Below are 19,058 nucleotides of genomic sequence, written 5' to 3' on the forward strand. Positions count from 1 at the left end.
AGCAAATGGGCATATTATTAGGTACATCTACATTAAAAATATATTGATGAACTATAATATATAGTTTTTTTTATTCACATAAGTTAAAAAAAGTACTAAAATACTTTAATTTAAGCCTGACTTAGCTCGTCAAATATGGGATATGAATGAGAGGTATGAATTAATTTGTTTACAAAAGAAAGCTACATGGAATATAATATATGGTTTGAATTAATTTGATGAACATTGAATAAACAAAGTCAAGATTATTTATTTGAAAATGAAACACTTTCTTGTTTACCTAAATTGAGCCGGAAAAAAGTCAAATTACCTATATGACCTCTCATCAATATGGATTCATGTGGGCCCTCCTCATAAATGTGGTCCCCACTGTCACCGACTTTTGTTGTGTTTTTTCGGATCCATAGTCAACTTTGCAATCGTCAAATGTTTGGACCCGCCTTTCCTCTCCTCTCATCCTTTCCAAGTGATAAGGTTTGTGAAAAAAATAAAAAAATAAAAATTTTAATATATAACTCGAGAATTATTAATTTAAATTATAAGTTTTATTCTCTAAATTTTGTTAATTTTACTAATTTAGAATGTTACATTAATAAATTCACGAGATAAAATTTACTTCTCTCGAGAAATATAACCTAATTTCTCGAGAAATATCGAATTTTTATTTTTGTGTTTAATAAGTGTTTCGTATATTTCAAAATTATTTATTTTATGTTACTGTTGTAAATTTAAAAAAATATATATTCGTGTAATATGCTTATTAAAGTAAAATTTTTGGGTTTAAATTTTTAGTTTGGGCTGGGTGAGTGCAAACAACGGACCAGGTGGTCAACAAGGCCCATTGGGCCAAGTCGATGGCAACCCAAAGGTTTGGGAAATTCACTTTTTATTATTATTATTATTATTTTAAAACCTCGATTTTCGTGGAATTTTAAGAATGAGATGGCCTAAGGTTGCCATGAATAACTCGAAATAAGAGCGATCCTAAGAATAGAACGACTAGACTTAAAATAACTAAAAGTTATTACCTATATCAACAAAGTCAAGTTATTTCTTAATAACTCAATTATAAGAACTTCAAATTTAAGAGTGTTTTGCTTGAAGCAATTCTATGGGTGGGTGACATCCCGGAAAATTTCCTATGAAACATGTGAGTGAGGACAAAGCATGTTGGAAGAGCTCGTGTTAGTCTATAGGAATAGTGTTTATTCTTAAAAGCGAAGAGTAAGAAAGTAACCATGTCACGTGGATATAGGGTAAATGTCGGGACCATTAGATGTCGAATTTGGAATCTGAATCCCAAGCATAGGTGGTCATACAAAGGACAGAGTACAAAATATAAATTCTCTCCCCCGGAGTTAATTCAATTATATCTCTTGGAATTAATTTTCCACTAAAAGTACCAAACTTTTCCGACATGAGGCATCTAGCTGAGCTTATGTACAGATTACAGATGTTTTTGTCATTGTTAAGGAATTCCACTGTAAGTCTGCAACTACAACAACACTAACTCCTCTAGGCTCTCAACCAACAACGCATTGACGACATGTCGTTCCACCTCCATGCATAATTCTTCCACATCCACCTTCTTAATCCTCCACGTTGCCTCTTTTATATCTTCCTCCGCCAATCTGCAGATTCTTTCCACCAGTTTCTCGCTCCGGCCGGCGGCGTCTCCGCCCTTCACATCAGTTTCCTCCATTTCGTCTGTAAAAGTTTATGATAAGGTATAGAGATTTTTGGAATAAACCCAGTGATTATTAGAGAGTAGTTACCTGAGAAATAGATTCCTTGGACATGGAGAACCGACACTGGACTGGAGTTTTCCTGGTCGGATTCGGGCTTCGATGTCTGCCCGACATGTCGGCTAACATTCTTCTTCTTCTTCTTAATGTTCTTGTTGAGCTCCGTTTCAATGGCGGATTCCTGTTGCTTCACTGGCTTCTTCGAATTCACAGTATGGCCATTTTTGGGAACATTCTGTTTGTCTCTGTATTTACCCGAAGGTAAAACAGAGAATGAATCTTTACTCGTGCTGCATTTTTTACTGTTGGTGAAATTCTTACCAATTTCCCTTCGTGGCTCATCTTTAAGCTTCGAAATCTTGGATTCATTCTTCTTCTTCTTCTTCGTCTTCATATCATTACTCCTGCTCTGTTCCTTCCCCTGTTTCTCTTCGCCAAAACGCTGCGTTTCGAGTTTCTTCAAATTGGATTCAATTTCCACAGCGTAGCCGTCGAAATAATCCTTCGTGTAAAGAACAAAGAATTCGTTCTGTGGGCTCAACGCCGGGACCTCCCGGAACGAAGCCGAGGTTCGGATTCGCCGGTGGTGGGCTTGGTTAGTGTCAAAATGGAGCAAATAATCCGCGAAATTCACGGACTTGCTCCTCGAAACCGCACCTGGGGCACGATTGGTAGGAACCCAATTGGCGTCTGGAAGCGAACTCAAACCCATCAGGCGAGCCACCACGCCGGGGCTGGGCTCGGACGCTGGAGGCACGAGTTTAGGCTGGGAGTTGGGTTCGTTGAGAGCTTCAGATGGGTGAGTGGGGAGGTTGCCGGAGCAGAGGAGGCGGCGGAGGAGGGCGGGAAAGCAGGCGGAGTTGGGCATGGTTGAGTGAGGGAGTGAGAGAGAGAGAGAGAGAGAGAGAGAGAGAGAGAGGGAATTTTAGGGAGAGGGTGGGTGGAAAGAGACAAGGAGGGTGATCGTAGAGGTATGTTTTTGGTGGTTGAATTCACACCAGAAGAAAGGAGTAAAAGGAAATGATAAAAGCTAGTGCCAATTGCTGACGAGCCTATCAGCTAATGCATACACTATGCAATAAAGTTAATTAAGAGCTTAAGACAAACTTACCTTTCATCCTTTTGTCTCCTATCTCTCTCATCAACTCCTTATGGTAAAAAAATTAAAAAGTAATTCTTTTTTTCCCAATTTACCATTCTCTCCTTCACTATCAGTGAACAACGACATGTATGACCGAACAAGTTTAGATTTCGTATAAACCATATCCGGTTGACTAAGACAAACCTCGTTGATAGCCTGATGAAGCCACAAAACTAAACGAAAAATGTGAATGCGGCTTGAGTTCCCGTTAAAGCTTGTTGTGAGTGTGTTCAGGTCACGACACCACACGGTTGAAGATGTACGATCGTGACAATGAATATGTACAACCGTGACAATGTGGGAGTCGGTCACAACCTACTTTCTCTCAGTGAGGTTGCAACATGAGTTCCCTTTAAGGCTTGTCGTGAGCATGTTAAGGTCATACACCACACGGTTGAATATGTATGACCGTGACAATGGGTGCCACTGGAAGGCCGGTCATTGTCTATCTTAACGTGTGGGGGTCGATCACACCCTACTTTTTTTCAGTGATAATGTGACGCTCTCCCCACTTAACCTAGACGCTGATTGTGACATAGAATGGTAAATTTCCAACTAAAAATTAATTAAATGTATATTAACCGAGTTTATAAAGTAATTTTGTATAATAAAGAAGGGAAAGTAAGTGTAGAACAATGGGAATCGGACACGGAGTCTTTGATTTAGTCCTATTTTGATTTATTGGTCGTAGCACGTGCCGTTGTTGTTGACTTAATGGCATTCCTGTCTGAAGACCCATGCAGAATATTGTTTGACCTGCCGACTTTGTTGACTCTTCGCCTTCCTTAATTGGGCCTTTTCTCATTTACATTTTGGGCCTGAGAAAACTTGGGCTACCAAATAAATTGTTAGAGGCTTCGGCCCATTAGGCCCATCTATATGACTCGTGAACGTGCAGTTGGACGGGGTATAAATAACGCGGCAAAATGATTACACGAGGACAATTTTAGCCTTCAATTGGCGTCATATTTTCGTTTGTAAATTTTCCTTTTTCCCCCAAAACCTTCTCGTGGAAGTGAGTATCTGGTTCTCGAGAGCTTTGCATTGTTGACTCCGATGGATCGAACACAGATAGATCTGTTAGGGCTGCCGATCTTTCTGCTTTTGACTGATATTGTGAATCTTTTTACTCCTCCGCCTCCTAAACCGGCCAATCACTCTCCACCTCGAGTTCACTATCAGCCTAAATCTGAATCAGTCATCCAGGAACCGATTGAATTTCCTACGGAGGTGAATGATTTTCATGTTTGATTGGATTCATCTTGATTTTTGTTCGTGTTTTGTGATATTCAGCAACTTGATTTGTTGTCTTGGTTTTGGAATGCAGAAACAGAGCGGAATCGGAGGAATTGGCCATGGCAGCGTTATCAATATCAATTTCCGCGTTTCTTGTTCTTCAGGTAGTTCATCTTCATTATTATAAAAGTTTGTGTCTATCTGTCTCATTTTGGGCGGAAAGTAAGTGAATCAAACGCTTATGTGGTTTTCCTTCCAGTGTTTTTTCTTAACATCCTTGATGGAAGCGAACATTTTAATTTCTATCTCACTTGTGGTTGTTGAGAGTCCCTAGGATGAAAAACTGGCTGTACGCTGGAATGTTCGCTGTTGTTGTTCCTTTAAACTCGATTTCGTTGTTTTTTGTTTTTTCTTCTTTATTTTCCACAACGCAGGCCTCTTTTATTATCTTGGACTTTAATTTCATTCCTCGATTTAACAGACGTTTCGATTTCTATACTCTCTTGTGGTTGTTTTTGTGAGAATATTACTCTCTAGTGGTTGTTGAGATTCGTTATGATGAATAGTTGGTTGTACTTCGGAATTTTCCCTGTTGTTGTTCCTCTAAACTTGATTTTTTTTTTTTTTTTTTTTTTTAACTTCTTTAAGCTAAGGTTTCTGTTATTATGTTTATATTCGTCTATTGATCAAACAAACATTTCCATTTCTCTGCTATGAACTATCTAGTGGTTGCTGAGAGTCCTTATGATGAAAAATTAGTCGTACTTTGGAACAACATGATTTCTTTGTTTTTTTTCATTTGATTAGCACAGGTTTCTTTTATTTCTGTAACATCCTCGATTGAACCAGTATTTCAATTTCTCCACTCTTTCGTGGTTGTTGAGAATCATCATTATGAAAAACTGTGCCGTACTCTGCTGCACTGTTGTCGTTCTGTTAAACATTGTCTAAGTTTTTTTTATCATCGTCAACTTCCTCAGTTGAACAAATATTTCAATTTCTCCTCTCTAGCGGCTATTGAGAGTCATTATAATGGAAAACTGGTTGTACTCTTCTTCATTGTTCTATTTAAAGAATCCGAGTTTGAGTGAACATAGGTGCAGACCTCAATTCAGAAATACAATTTGTAATTATTCCATTCGGAGCCAACTTCACATCGTTTGGTACTTAGGTTACCTGATTTGGAGCAAGACAGAAATGGAAGTTTCAATTGACCTCCCCTTTTTGAGACTGTAATTAAATGAACTTCTCGTGCTTTAGCGTGTCCATTTATAAGCAACTTCATTAGAGTATGTTTTGCAAGCTTAATTTAATTAGATATAAGAACAGGTTAATGTGCAGACTACTCAATGTTTAGGTTTGGGATAAAAAGTGATCTGGATTCACGATGATAGAATTTTGGTCTCTGCTCATAGAGCATAAGAATTGAACACAAGTGGGCCAAAAGTGAACTGGATTTACAATTGTTATTACACGAGATAGTTTTAAAAAGAATTTCACTCGTGACCCCAAGTGGGCCAATAGATCGTCCCAATGTTATTCACAGATAGGAGATGTTATGAACCCGTGTCCATGCATTTGATCCATACGTTTTGGAATGTTTTCATTAAAATGTTGTTGTACCATCATCTTATCTCAATTTGTGGCAGTGCTTATGATTTTACACTTGTTGCAGAGGTACTGCAATAACGATGAAAAATATGCTGGAGTCATCATTTCCTGGAGTTGAAGTTATTTTGGCAAATTATCCCCCACTCCTCCCAAAGCGTCTTCTCAGTAAAGTAGTACCCGTCGTCCAATTTGGAATCATTGCAACAATAATGGCGGGGGAACAGATTTTTCCTAGGTTGGGGATGGCACCACCACCTTGGTACTATTCCTTGCGTGCTAATAGGTTAGAAGCATCGCAAGCACTTGGCTGTTTGGAAATTTTATCCAGTCGTTCTTACAAAGTTCTGGAGCCTTCGAAGTATATTGCAATGGTGAAATGGTATGATTCTTTTGAAAGCCCATTCTGGTCATTTTTAGTGAGATGCTGTTTACTGATCGTATCCATTTTCTGATGGTCTTTTCGAAGTTGAAGGAGCAGTGATTTCCTGGTGAGATCGAGTTGAGAGACGTTATTGGTAGGAAACTTTCTGGGTCAAGATTTGTTGACGACTCAGGAGGGGTTTGGTCATAGGTATGTTACTTCTTGTGATCAATACTACCAAATTAACAACTGGTGTGATGTCATGACAAATCTAATCCTAGTTTATAATAGCCAAGCAGGAGCATGTTTGAGAGATAGATCCAGTTTCAATATGCCTATCCTAAACATAATCCCTGTAACGTTTCTTTCCTACGAAATCAAACTTTTAAACTTTCAAATTTCAAAATAACTTGATTTATACTAATTAATTACCTCCTGTTTCATTAATATTTGCTTCTTATAAGGGCTAGCGAAACAGTTTGAAGCCTGCTGCGCTACCCAAAGTAAGCCGCCGATAACCTTTTTGGCTGCCTATCAACAGGTAATAGACTTTGCTGGTGAGCAGACCAATGGTATCATTTACTATTAACTTCGGAAATGTTTGTTTAAAAATGAACTAATGAGTAGTGCTGTAAGGATTTTGATAACAACATCTAGGTTTTTAAACTAAAAAAATTTAAATTTCAACTTTATTAAGAATTCACAAATCTATGAAAAAAAAATTTAAAATTTTAATCTTTTATTAGACACCATATTTAGTTTTATGTATAATTAATTTGTGAATGACTCATTTGACAATCTCTATATACAAAATTATCTAGTATTTTTTTTTATAAGTATAAGTACATCAAACTTTAGTGATTAATTTATAATATAACTAAGAAAATTCTCACCATGTACAATATTTTGATGATGAATATAGAGTTAGGCATGTTTAATTCTTGTTCATAAACGCTTGCTTCAAACTTGTAAATTTTTATATCACGTGACATCTATGTGGCATCAATTTATATTTTTTCCCATCTACTGAAACTAATAAATTGAGATACAAAATTCAAATTATTGGCCAAAATATTTATGTTGAAGCTTTTCTATTTGAGAAAGTATATGAAAAGTTCTTGTTTTCGTTGCAAAATAAAAAAAAAATTATATATGTATGCATGTATGTACGTATATATGCATGAATTGCAAAACTGGGATACTGATGAAAAAATAAACACAAAAAATTAAAAAAAGAACAAAATTATGTATTTTCACCAAACGTCATGAAATCCATTCCCAGCAAACACATCAAAATCCAAACGAATCTAACCTTAAAAATCTCGCAGCCAAAAAGAAAAAAACAAATAAACACACCACCAAAACTATACGATTTTTTGAATTAAGTTTTAAACGTTACTTTCAGATTTTGTTTGCGAAATCTCACCTCAGAAATTATCCGTGTTTAAGAAATGGCCAGAAAACACCCATAGCTTTTTAAAAACGTAATTTTTTTTTTTTTTTTTTAACGGAAAAACTAAAAAAACGAACGGTTATCAAACCAGCTCTTATTGCACACCCCCACACCCGGGGTCTCGTCTCTCGGCATCCTTCTGCAACCCGCAAGCTCTGATTCTAAGATGAAGCTGAGCCACGGCGGCCAAAAATCTTACGGTTTGCGCTGGCGTAAGAATCTCCGCCACTTTCAACGCCGTTTCTCTTCTCAAAAAATCAGCACTCGCCAGCACCGACTGAAACGCCGCTTTCAACGCCTCCATTTCGGTCCCACCAGTAACGCCGTCGTGGCTCTGCCTCCGGAAAAACTCCAGCAACGGCGGCGCCGCCACTTTTTCTTGAATCTTCGCTAAGTCATTGTTTAGCATCCGCTCTTCGACCTTCACGTCTTCCCTCAGCCGCCCAATTCTCAACACTTGATCGTCCCACATGTCGTTTATGGACTCGTTGACGAGCCGGAAAATCAGTCCCGGCCGGAATCCGCCGATCCACAACAGACTCTGCTCGTAGGTGGTGAACCAAGTGGGGGAAAAAACGAGAAAAATATCCCTTTGGGCAATTCTAGATTTTTTCTCGTAATATTCCTCGTAGTGGCTGAGGGTTCGAGAAATTAAATCATCGAGATCGCCGTTGTCCGCAGCGTCGTCGGGATGGCGGCGCGTGGCTGTCAGAAGCTCGTCGAGATATTGTTGTTGGCGGAGAAGCCAGCCTTCGAAAAATGCTGTGAATGAGTCAACATTGTAATCGTCCCCTGGCATTTACAGAGAAATACAGAGAGACAAAAGGAGGTGTGGCGAACTGAAGGCTGATTCAAGAGAGACAGAAACAGAGAATTTTATGGGATTTTTTTTTTCTTTTTTTTTTTTTTTTTTCTTTTTGTTTTTTTGGGTATCAAGATTCTGAGATTTATGTCTCTATATGTTACAGTTACGAAAGGAAACTTTGGGAGAAAACTTTGCTTAGTGGGTTTTTGTTCGGAAATTCCAAAAAAATGAACTTTTTTATTTCCATTTCTGAAAATGGCCCCTTTTTATCCTTGCTAGCACTGTGATGTAAGCATAACTAAAATTACTTTTATGCCCTTAATTAATTTAAAGCAAATTTTAAATTTTCTCCACTTTCCTCTTACCCAATTAGTTATTTAAACCAACTTTTAATCAATGATCACGTTTTCATTATATATATATAGTTTTAATTGGCTCTACTATTTATCATGTTTTAAGGTTGAGGAATCATTGAATCAAATTTCATAATTTAATAGCATTTTTCTATAATTTAATCGTTAATTTTTCTTGTGAACAATCTTTTAAGTTAAAAGACCATATTTTAGTAAATTATAAGAATTAATTTAAGAGATTTTATTCGATTATAAAGATAAAATAGATTTTTTTTTTTTAATTTCAAATCACGTGAACAAATAATATTTGTAATTTAACCTAAATAGGAGGGAGGGAGGGAGGGAGTATTATTTTTATTTAAAAAAGAATGGGAGTTTTGGAAATTCGGTGGCAGAGCAAGCGGTGGACCCTTAGGCTACGTTGAGGGAACCACAAGAATGTTGGCGGAGAAGTGGACACGTAAGTATATGGACAATTGGAACACAATGGAAATGCCACGTGGAAACACCGTTGATAAACACCAACGTTGGCTTTTGTTAAGCTGTTCTGGCCAGACATCAAAAGTGGCTGTCTGTGACAATACAAAACTGACAGTCGGTTAATTTAGTCCTTTAACTTATTCGACCACTTGTATTTGTTTTCCCCTATATTTATCTCAATTGACCCACCTCCACTTTCCATCTTTCTGACAAATTCCAAAATATAAATATAAATATAAATTTTTATTTCTTTTCTTCCATTGATTTATTTACTTCTAAAGATTTTAAGATAAGAGGGGAAGGAAATTAATTGTCAATCCCCTTGTCTGTATATATATATATATATTTGTAAGTTGGGGTATTAAGAGCAAAACTCCTGGAAGGGGGCAGCTCTTGTTGCAAGAGTAATTCTTATTTTATTTTATTTTATTTCCGTAAATCCAATGAAGGGATATTTTTCAGGAAGCACCTAGTAAGCATCAGGTTGGGGTTTTGCGTGATCAAACGTTGTTCGTTCTTCATTTTGTCTCCATGCTTTGCTTCCATAGTAGCACCAGGGCAGTAGCAGATCAAGGTATGCAATGAGCAGAAGTCATGATAAAGGGTCCTGGTCTCGGAAGAGATGCAGCGTTAAGAGCTATTCGTAGAAGCGGCATACTCTTAAGTTTCATACGGGATGTAACCCCTATGCCACATAATGGCTGTAGGCCCCCGAAAAAACGACGCGTGTAAAAATAAACATTGAAGAGAAATTTCAAGACTGCCCATAGGTAAGACCGATCTTGCTCTCTGATTTTCTTTTGGTTTAAATAATGTTGTTCTTTATGGTCCTGTAAGTTTCATTGTTACAAAACTTTTGCTCTTTGTCATGCTTCTTTGGAATAAGGTAACATACTATTTTTTTAGATGACTGTAATTTTTGTGCTTATGTGCACCATGCAAATGTAAATGTATTCATGAGGTCTCTTATATGTTTAGAGTGATATGGTATTTGTAAAATTTTAGAACATCAGGTCATTACATAGGATCTCAAAAATGACAATAAAAAACCGACTCATAATCAATGGTTAAAATTAAATAAGGTTTGATTTTACAATTTTTAAAGTTAAATTTTATTTTATAAAAACTAAAACATGTTTCTTTCAATACCAAATAGGTAATTTTATCTATTTTAAAATCACTCAGAAAATATAGCAGGAAGAGAATAGTAGCATACATTGTCACCATAGATTCTCCTCCCAAATTTGGCACGTAAATGATGGCAACCGATTTATCCATACATTGAATATAGAAGATTGAAATGTCGTCATCAGGTATCTTGCTGACTGCTTAAGGGCTACGCCGGTCAAAACCAACTGGGAAACGACCCATGCTCCCTGGATTATTTTATTTGTTCTTTTTACAACAGTAACTTCCAAGGATTTTAGATTCTACATTGACCAAAAAAAAAAAAAAAAATCAGTGTTCCCAACAATTACGTTGGTTTGTTATTGTAAAATCTAATTCAAAATTTAAAACGTAGCTTGAAAACAAATTGTGAAGAAACAAGATGTTATGAAAGGCGAATTTAGTTTTTTAGTTTTTAAAAAACTTGTGAACCAACTTGACCATTTTCTAAACTAAAACACGAGATAGTAAAAATGGTACTAATCGGAGCGTGTGCGGGATCAATTACATGAAATCAGCAGTGCTTTTGTGTCTCCCTACTTACAAAGCCTACTAGAATCAGAATGTAAGGTGGGGATCGAACCTTTAACGGAGGCTGCACAAGCGAGGCCTAGAACAGAACTGTCTGCCATTTGCTTTGACCACTGCCATCACCCCAGCAGTAACACCAGCCCAAAGCACAGATGACATGAATTGCTGGGCGTTCCTCCCAGCTACAAGAGAAAATCATGGGGCAGATTTTTAATTTTTCACCATCTTAAGAATAAGCAAAACAACAATCTTGAGTAAATAATGACCATACCATTCATACCTTGCTGAAGCGTGAGTGATGTAATCGTTAAACCTCCAACCACTAAAGCTGATGCTACTGGGAGATACTGCACAATGAAGTAAATAAACTAATAATTCGATATATGTTTTAGAAAATACTTTGGCTCAGAAATTTAACGATGCTCCTGATTAGTCGCATAATTCCACAATAACATGTAGCAGGCAATCAAAGTATGGTCTTGGATAGATCACAATCAAGAATTGTATTTTGTTCTCGTTATCACTATACACAAAGGAGTAGAAAATACTAACGGAGAGTGATTCAAATCCATTCAGCTGGAATGGTGAAGGACCATGTTTGTTGATACTATAGAGACCACATATAAGATCTATTGCATCCTGGACAAGATAAAGCAATATACTTTAGAAATGGAGCTCAATTCAGTTGAACCACTAATATTCATAGATCTAGAAAGACTTGCCTGCCGAACTCCGTCGTGGAAGTTATTGAGATAATATCTTGTTATAGCACTCATCCCATCTTTGATTACTCCGGAAAAAGTCAGCTTTCCATATCTGCACAACGAAAAGTCCATTTACTGGAAGTATTTAAATAGTTTACTATCACAACATTAAATTTGGAGTTAGGTTCACCTCACTAAGTCTCCTTTCAAAGCATGAGTACCAGCATACTCGAGACTTATCTCATCACCTTGTTCAGCCCACACTAGGAAGATGATAATACACAGTTTAGTAGATATGCGTGACTTTATGTGGATGAGACGTGAAAGGTTTATGTAGCCATGCAGACTTCTAAGTTCAGGGTCTATAGATCTAATGAAATAGGAGGCATACACGTTCTAAATTTTGTGTAATCTTCATTGAACTTCGTAAAGCATTCATCAGATCCCAATACTCCGATCCTCTGTAATTGCTTGGTTAATGATTTTTGAGCGAGGAAACTCTGTTAAAGTGAGAGAAATAACATTAGAAACAAAAAAATGAATGAAGTTTTAGCATGTGTCAGACATTGGTTGAAGTGAAGTACATCCTCTTCTCACAAACCTGAGTAACATTTGTTCTATCCAGACAATCGATGCAGTTGGATCTAATAATTCCCCGTTGCTCCTGCAGTATATTTCCTTCTGGATCTATGAGGAGGTATCTGCTCAGCTGGAACAGCAACGATTAAAAACTGAATTACAGATAGCCAGCATACCTGGTTTTTGAATTCTTAATATTCAAGGAATTCTATCCGGAATTTCCATCCATATTACCCTTGATTTTCAAAATCCTCAGAAATTTTATCGTATAGAAGCTGCAAGTTCTCAAATTTCGAGCTACCACAGACGTGATGAAAATCGAAGGGGACATATCTGCAATAATAAAGGGGCACCGTTTAATATTCTCAAATAATGATAAAAATGATGTGTATATAAAACCAGATGTTGAGACTGCACCATACGAATGGTTACCATCATCTAGTGCAAATTTTTACTACATTCTCTGGAGTACTAAACACCAGCATATCCAGATATCATGATGTGTGGACACATCCCCTTCAGAAGACAAAGATTCCAAGTCACCACAAACATGAAAACTGAATACAGAAAATCAGTCTGTAATCCAACAAATTGTGGGAACAAGAAACGAATGCTTTGGTTGTAGAAAGGGACTGGATAAAGATATTTAGAAGTTGTGGTGAAGGACAGAGGGAAGACATGCACATCCAGAAAATATGGTACGAGTGTGGTCACATCCCCTTACAAAGAATAATTTCAATCACCACAAATGACGAAATAAATTCATAACACGAGGGAATTTTCTCCAATCCATTTCAAACTCAAGAAGGTAACCATATAAATTGTGGATCAAGCAACCAATGGTTGAACTCTATATGAAACAACGTTATAAAATTAGTTAAATGTTGAGATGTAGGATGGAGGAAAAGGATAGTAAACTGAAAAGTTGACAAGTTAACTACTAAGAAGTTGATTCGTGACCTAAGCTACATAGGTCTTGATTCTTGTAAGCTCCTAGATTTGAGGGGAATGCTTTTTATGTTGGAATTTTCCCTTTCATCAAACCATTGAAAAATTTTGTTTCTTATTTATCGAGAAGGAACTGTATAGGGTTTGAACTTAGGCGTACTAGAAGCCTGTCTACTATCCTCAAAGTGGATTGGGCCAGCTAGACCACTTCACTTCTACACTACTTGATGAAAAGCTCTGGCAAGATTCCATATACTTTATCATACCTCGCATTTGGCAGCTTCTGCATTTCAGCAGCAAACGCAGCACTCAATTGACCTTCTTCACCATGCTGAAATAGAAGAATAAGGAAAGTTATATTAGCTCATTGGAAGATCACAAATGTTTGTTACAATATGAGGCTTGTAAAAGAAACATTAAAACGTGGACATTTAAGTAATGCCACTTTGTTCTCCAAAATTTTCAAAGGAAACAAATAAGAAAAAGAGCATTCATTGAAAAAAAATACAAGTGGGAGCCCAAGGAACTAACAGAAAGGGACTCCAATCCAACAAAATCAAACCAAGATCATAGTTACAAAAAAAACTCATTAATTGACGCCCAAAGAGGAGGGCATTAAACTGAGTCCCTTCCAGACCTCCTCACATGACCTCTAAACCTCTCTAAAAATCCAATCTTGATGCATGTGGATGTATCCTATTGGCATGAGAGGAAAGGCATAAGAAATGAAACCTTTTCAGTTAAGTCAACCGCTATTGTCTCTCCATATCGTTGTGCAAGATCAAAAAAGTGACGTTCCACAACTTCTGACTGTAGATAAGAAAAGCAGGTAGCATTGATGAGGGAAATCTTAACACATTCAATTAAAGAAAGGTGCCAAAAAGTTAAAATATACTGATTTCTCATGATTGACTATTTGAAGGTGTGGTTTATAGCTCAAATCAACAATTTGCTCCCAAAGTAGAGGAATTGAACCTCGAATCTGCAAAATAGAGAGAGAATTTGGTATAGAAAGATATTGAATTATGGATAAAAAACAGTTCATGTTTATCAAAAAGGAAAACCCATTTTAAAATCTTAATTGCCATGTTCAAATAATCCTATTTTTAAGGCATCCACATGGCATCGTCAATTAAAGGTTTCATTACCCAAAGTTAGTTCAACTAACGTTAAAGCAGTTTCAAGTTAATAGTAATTTTATTTAGCAAGCAAAATACCTGCAACAGTGAAGCTTTGAAACCTTCATGCTCCACTAGTTGCTCAGTTTCAATAAAATTGGCTGTGTCACCTTCAAGATTGGCTCCCCTTCGCCACAGTCTTGTTCCTAGATAATCAATAACCGTTTCCAAAATAGTTAATATTTTCCGTACAGCAAGAAATCTGTTTAAGAATTAGCAATTTCCGTAAAAAGTACCTAGCCGACGAGTACATCGCCTTGAAATTAATGTTAGTTGAACAGGTGATTCTTTTAGCTTCAGCTGTACAACCTGGAAGCTTATGGTTTTGTTAAGGTTTGGTTTATGTCTACGGCTCCAATAAGACAAATAAATTTACATTTTCTTTAGAACCTTTAATCACTCAAACGTAGTACTTGCATATTTGTCTAGGAAAATGTTTCTACAGGTTAAGGTTATTTTACTGGTGAAGTTGCTTATTCATAAATCTAAAGCTTTGGAAGGAAAACAATGGTAAAACTGGTCGTCAGTGAGAATAAACTAAAAAGAATATTAGAGAAACAACATCTAGAAGAACTCTCTAGACATGTTTCTACTGAATGTTTTTTAGAAAAAAGAAAATTGTAAATAGTCTCCCGGACATCCTCCAAATTGATATATGAATTGCAAAATTTAGGATATTTCCTTGCAGTACTGGAATGATGAACTCATCAAGCTGCAAAGAAGAACAATAATTTGACATCAAGAAAAATAATAATAAACAAATTAACAAGTCACAAGAACTTGTGCATAAGTCGTTCCAATATAGCTCACTCTTTAACTAACTAAAAGGTACTCCCAGAGCATTAGCTTGGAACAACTATGCACAATGCAACACATACCTTGAACTCAATAAGTTCCACCATAAGGTTTTTATTCCAAACGAATCGAGGGTCAGCCTGAAATGTAGAGAAAGTAGTAAGCATTTAACTATATTATCAAATAAAAATTCAAAATTCACAATCTAGATTGAACAGGGGATAAACAAAAGGAAAATGTATCAAAGTTAGACAATGCCAAAGGACAGATTTTAATGATAGCGAAAGGAAGGAATACTTAGAAGTGATGGATGTTATAGGAATCAAAGTTGTGTGTGCTTATATATGAAACTCATAGGTTTCCTAGCTAATTAAGAAAAGGAAATAAACATAGGAATCTCATCATAATATGTACAAGAAGCCACAATATTGAGAAAGCCGTTCAAAGGAAAAGGTCACTTCCATTAACTCAGTATGAAACAGAGCGAGCTAGTTGATCTGCTTGTTGTGTGTGTAGCTAGAAAGTAAGAGTGAGAGAGAGAAAGTTGAAACTAGAAAACTCCAAAGCATTGTTGCTGATAAAATGAGTACAGGAATTTTTTTTGGAAAGAATCATTCACTATTCAGGATTAAACTTCCAATCACCTTTATTGCACATTGAAATGAAATCCAGATTAGTTTTTTTTTTTTTTTTTTCAGATAGTAATCAAAATTGCACACCCCATTTTACCTGCTTCCAAAGTGGTTTTGCTGCCCATCCTTCAGCAAACTTACACCTTCTCTGTAAGCTGTTACAAGAAATTGGAGGCATCTTACAACATAAGAGTGAAAGGACATAGGCTGAAGCAGAACTAAGATTCAAAAGATATGAACAATACTACCCCGGAGGAGATTAAAGAGCATATGAACTATGATTCGAAAGCGGAACTAAGAATCCAATATTTAAAAAGCTGTTGGAGGAGAAGCTCCTTACTTCAACGTTATATCTGTTTGGTATGAATAATACAACCCTGGTGTCGTTTCCACAATTTTCAACAAAGTCAGGAAATAAGCTTCATCTTTTTTCTGCTCAAAAGAAATGATTGCAAGGATTTAAATGGGATTTGACCATGAGAAAAAGAGATGAAAAACAAATTATTATCCAAGCGTAAAAGAAGAAGCTTACTTCTTGAGAAGTTGAACGCTTCAAAGCCTGATCACAAGGGACAAACTTCATAGACGTTACTTGAAAAACAGGGAAACCAAGGAAGTTTCCTACTTCTTTTCGTGAAGTTATCACAAGCATGTATACTCCTACACAACATGAAAAACCAAAACCAAAAGCAGGAAGCATATAAAATATCATATGTTCTTACTTCTAAAGATGCCAGGCTGCTGATTAAGTGAAGCTGGACTTTATACACGTTTTTTGTTCATAAAAAGTTCAGTTAACAAGATTCTGAAGTAAAGCACATAGAACTATATTGGTCATATTGCTGGTTAAACATTGTCGTTGATACATTTTTTTTTTTTTTAAGAAACCAAACTTTTATTGAGAGAAAAGAAAGAATATTGAACGATTCCAACTATCGAAGAAAAGAAACCAAGCTTTCACTGAGAAAAAAGCTTTCATTGAACGATTCCAACTATTGAAGAAAGGGATTGTTCTGGATCAATTCCTTGTCATCAAAGAGAAGTCCACAAAGACCGAGTATTGTAAATAGTTCTAGTTGTTAATGTTGCCTTTACCCAATCTATCCAATTAAGTGTAGAAAATTCCTTCACGAATGGGCTTGACCCCGTGATCAAGGCAGATGTGATGTGTTGGCAACCTATTGGGTTCACTAATACAATGAAAACAACCCTTGTAGTTGAAAATCATGATCACGTCCATGTAGAAGCCCATATCCCAAAGTGATAAAATCCCAAGTTCTAGTTCTACCACCACCCTCACACCACTCAAAAGAGTGTGGGCCATAATTGCTCACAATAACCCTATGCCACAACATGTAAGGTTCCAAGAAGAGGCGACACAACTATTTAGCCGGGAAGACCTTGCTACGCTACCTCAAGCTCCCAATAATTAACCCTACTACATTCATCGACTTCATGACCACCTCCCACTTGATCAGGTGGGACCCTCCCACTTCGTCCACCCCTTCCTAATAGAAATTCCTCATCAATCTCTCAATAGACTTACTCACTCAGACCGAAATCATAAAGATGGACAAGAAATAGATGGAGATCTCTCTCAGCACAGATTGTATTAGCGTGAGACTTCTCCTCTTGAGAAAAAAAAACTCATTTACATGCAAACATCCTCTTCTGAACTTTCTAACAATAAAATTCAAATAGCATCATGTGCTTCCTTTTACACCCTAACAGATTATAGCAGAAAAAAAAAAAAAAAATCGTGCAAACATGAACACGAGTACAAATATTCATCACAAGCAATTACCAGCAACTAATCTTATTGTCCCAGCCACTCCATAAATTGTGGACACTTTTGTTGCACTTCCAAAACAAGTATCACCTGTAACATTCAAACTACTCTTAGTATGAAAAATAGGCATAAAATTGGAAATTCCTCAAAATGTTTTACTGAGTTAACCTCAGCTGCAGATTTATATGACTAAGCTATCGCAGGCAGGAACATTTCTCAAGCACGACAAAGAAGAGCTGGACAATTAGGTTTCCACTTATAGCAAAGAGGTTCTCGTGGATAATGTAGTTAGTGTACAAAAGTTACGTCACTCTAGGACCTGCTCCAGATTTAGATAGAGTAGCTTCGACAGAAGATTATCATTATTGCAATTTTTTCGTCATGTATGAAAATTAAGAACAAAAAATGTAGAAGACCAAAACAAATGAGGTCAATCAATTTGCATCTAATCTTCCAAGATTTCTTAAGACTGATGCAAAAAGGAAGTTATTAAAGGAAATATCTGGTGAATTTGCGACATTCAAGTACCCGTGCTGTTCGAATATCAGACTATAACAATAAACCAGCTATGAAATGCCGACTCCAATCACGTTTTAAAAGTAACTCAGGCAGGGAACCCGACTATATTACAGATTTAACAGGTAAATATGATGGAATTCATTTCTGTTGCAACGAATAACTGAAAGTAGAGAGGATCCGAAATTCTATCTCTCTTGAAAATTGATTTAAGCATCGGACACGAAATTCACAAACCAATTCATCAAATATACGTCTAGCTCGAATCCTTCAGATTCTTCATTTTCCTTAAACCTTATTTTCTCATCAACAAAACTACTTTAGCAACCTCTATCGATTGAAGAAAAAAAATAAAAGAATCCTTACAAATAAGCGGCTCGATATCGCCGTCACCGCGGTTGATCGAGAAGCCTCGATTGGGAAATTCCACAGACCTTACAACGAACCTGTCCTGAAATTCGTGTAATTCCAACTGGTCGTAGAGCTTGAATCTCTCACAAGAGGAAGATCCGCATTCCATGTTCGTGATCAAACGAAGCAGAAAGAAACGAAGAAAACAAGAGCTATAGAAAAATCATGAGGAAATTGTATTCGATTCATCCGGTGGAATGAAAATGGATTAACCATTTTAGAAGGTTCGACTCATGTTTGCTTCGAAGGGGAAATTGACAAAACTAGCCCCTACAAGTTTTTGCCACTTTTACCGAGTTTGTAAAAATACCATTTTATCCCTTTCTTCTTCTTCCCTCTCACTCGCTCTTCCGGTAATATCTCGGTTCTATCTTTTTTTTTTCCTTCGATTTAGCTGAATTTTTAAAACTCTTCAACTCAATTTTCAATTGTTTCTTTAAATATTTGATAGATATTTATACAATTTATAAAACAATTCCTTCGAAATTATTTTTAATTATGTGTATATTTGAACGATATTTATATAAGTTTTGAAATAAATTCTAAAATATTATTATGATGAGGTCTAAATCAATTAAAATGGAATGAGTTTCAGTTAAAAATAGAGAGAAATTCACACATTT

General features: G+C 36.4%; 4 protein-coding genes across 7 annotated transcripts; 1 reads left to right on the plus strand and 3 right to left on the minus strand.

Annotated features, from left to right (window-relative positions):
- Window positions 1-1,330: 1,330 nt before the first annotated feature.
- On the minus strand, window positions 1,331-2,771 carry ACI1 (ALC-interacting protein 1). Its single transcript, XM_023684398.2, has 2 exons — window positions 1,776-2,771; window positions 1,331-1,707 (listed from the first exon to the last, which is right to left on the minus strand). Exons 1-2 carry the CDS (start codon window positions 2,611-2,613, stop codon window positions 1,496-1,498), a joined length of 1,050 nt encoding a protein of 349 aa, XP_023540166.2. The 5' UTR covers window positions 2,614-2,771; the 3' UTR covers window positions 1,331-1,495.
- Window positions 2,772-3,821: 1,050 nt separating this feature from the next.
- LOC111801172 (selT-like protein) lies at window positions 3,822-7,598 on the plus strand. The gene is made up of 4 exons (XM_087126364.1): window positions 3,822-4,116; window positions 4,214-4,286; window positions 5,798-6,112; window positions 6,200-7,598. The coding sequence occupies exons 1-3, from the start codon at window positions 3,943-3,945 to the stop codon at window positions 5,809-5,811; spliced, it is 261 nt and encodes an 86-aa protein (XP_086982490.1). The 5' UTR covers window positions 3,822-3,942; the 3' UTR covers window positions 5,812-6,112; window positions 6,200-7,598.
- A 43-nt stretch (window positions 7,599-7,641) lies between these two features.
- LOC111801171 (protein RESPONSE TO ABA AND SALT 1) lies at window positions 7,642-8,709 on the minus strand. The gene has a single exon (XM_023685167.2). The coding sequence runs from the start codon at window positions 8,344-8,346 to the stop codon at window positions 7,642-7,644; it is 705 nt and encodes a 234-aa protein (XP_023540935.1). The 5' UTR covers window positions 8,347-8,709.
- Window positions 8,710-10,229: 1,520 nt separating this feature from the next.
- On the minus strand, window positions 10,230-18,679 carry SAC8 (SAC domain-containing protein 8). Of its 4 annotated transcripts, none has more exons than XM_023684229.2 (21): window positions 18,391-18,679; window positions 17,524-17,598; window positions 16,252-16,379; window positions 16,060-16,151; window positions 15,817-15,874; window positions 15,171-15,227; window positions 14,971-15,004; window positions 14,529-14,609; window positions 14,332-14,438; window positions 14,010-14,096; window positions 13,847-13,924; window positions 13,381-13,445; window positions 12,401-12,499; window positions 12,189-12,288; window positions 11,979-12,087; window positions 11,778-11,850; window positions 11,606-11,699; window positions 11,436-11,522; window positions 11,155-11,230; window positions 10,936-11,065; window positions 10,230-10,615 (listed from the first exon to the last, which is right to left on the minus strand). In XM_023684229.2, exons 1-20 carry the CDS (start codon window positions 18,542-18,544, stop codon window positions 10,938-10,940), a joined length of 1,782 nt encoding a protein of 593 aa, XP_023539997.1. In that variant the 5' UTR covers window positions 18,545-18,679; the 3' UTR covers window positions 10,230-10,615; window positions 10,936-10,937. The 4 variants fall into 4 exon arrangements, with proteins under 4 accessions (XP_023539997.1, XP_023539999.1, XP_023539996.1 ...); XM_023684231.2 differs by having other exon boundaries at window positions 11,164-11,230; window positions 18,391-18,677; XM_023684228.2 differs by lacking the exon at window positions 10,230-10,615 and having other exon boundaries at window positions 10,818-11,065.
- Window positions 18,680-19,058: the final 379 nt, after the last annotated feature.

The sequence above is a fragment of the Cucurbita pepo genome, chromosome 8 (genome assembly GCF_057944985.1).
Source record: "Cucurbita pepo subsp. pepo isolate OVF chromosome 8, ASM5794498v1, whole genome shotgun sequence".
NCBI lineage: Eukaryota > Viridiplantae > Streptophyta > Magnoliopsida > Cucurbitales > Cucurbitaceae > Cucurbita > Cucurbita pepo.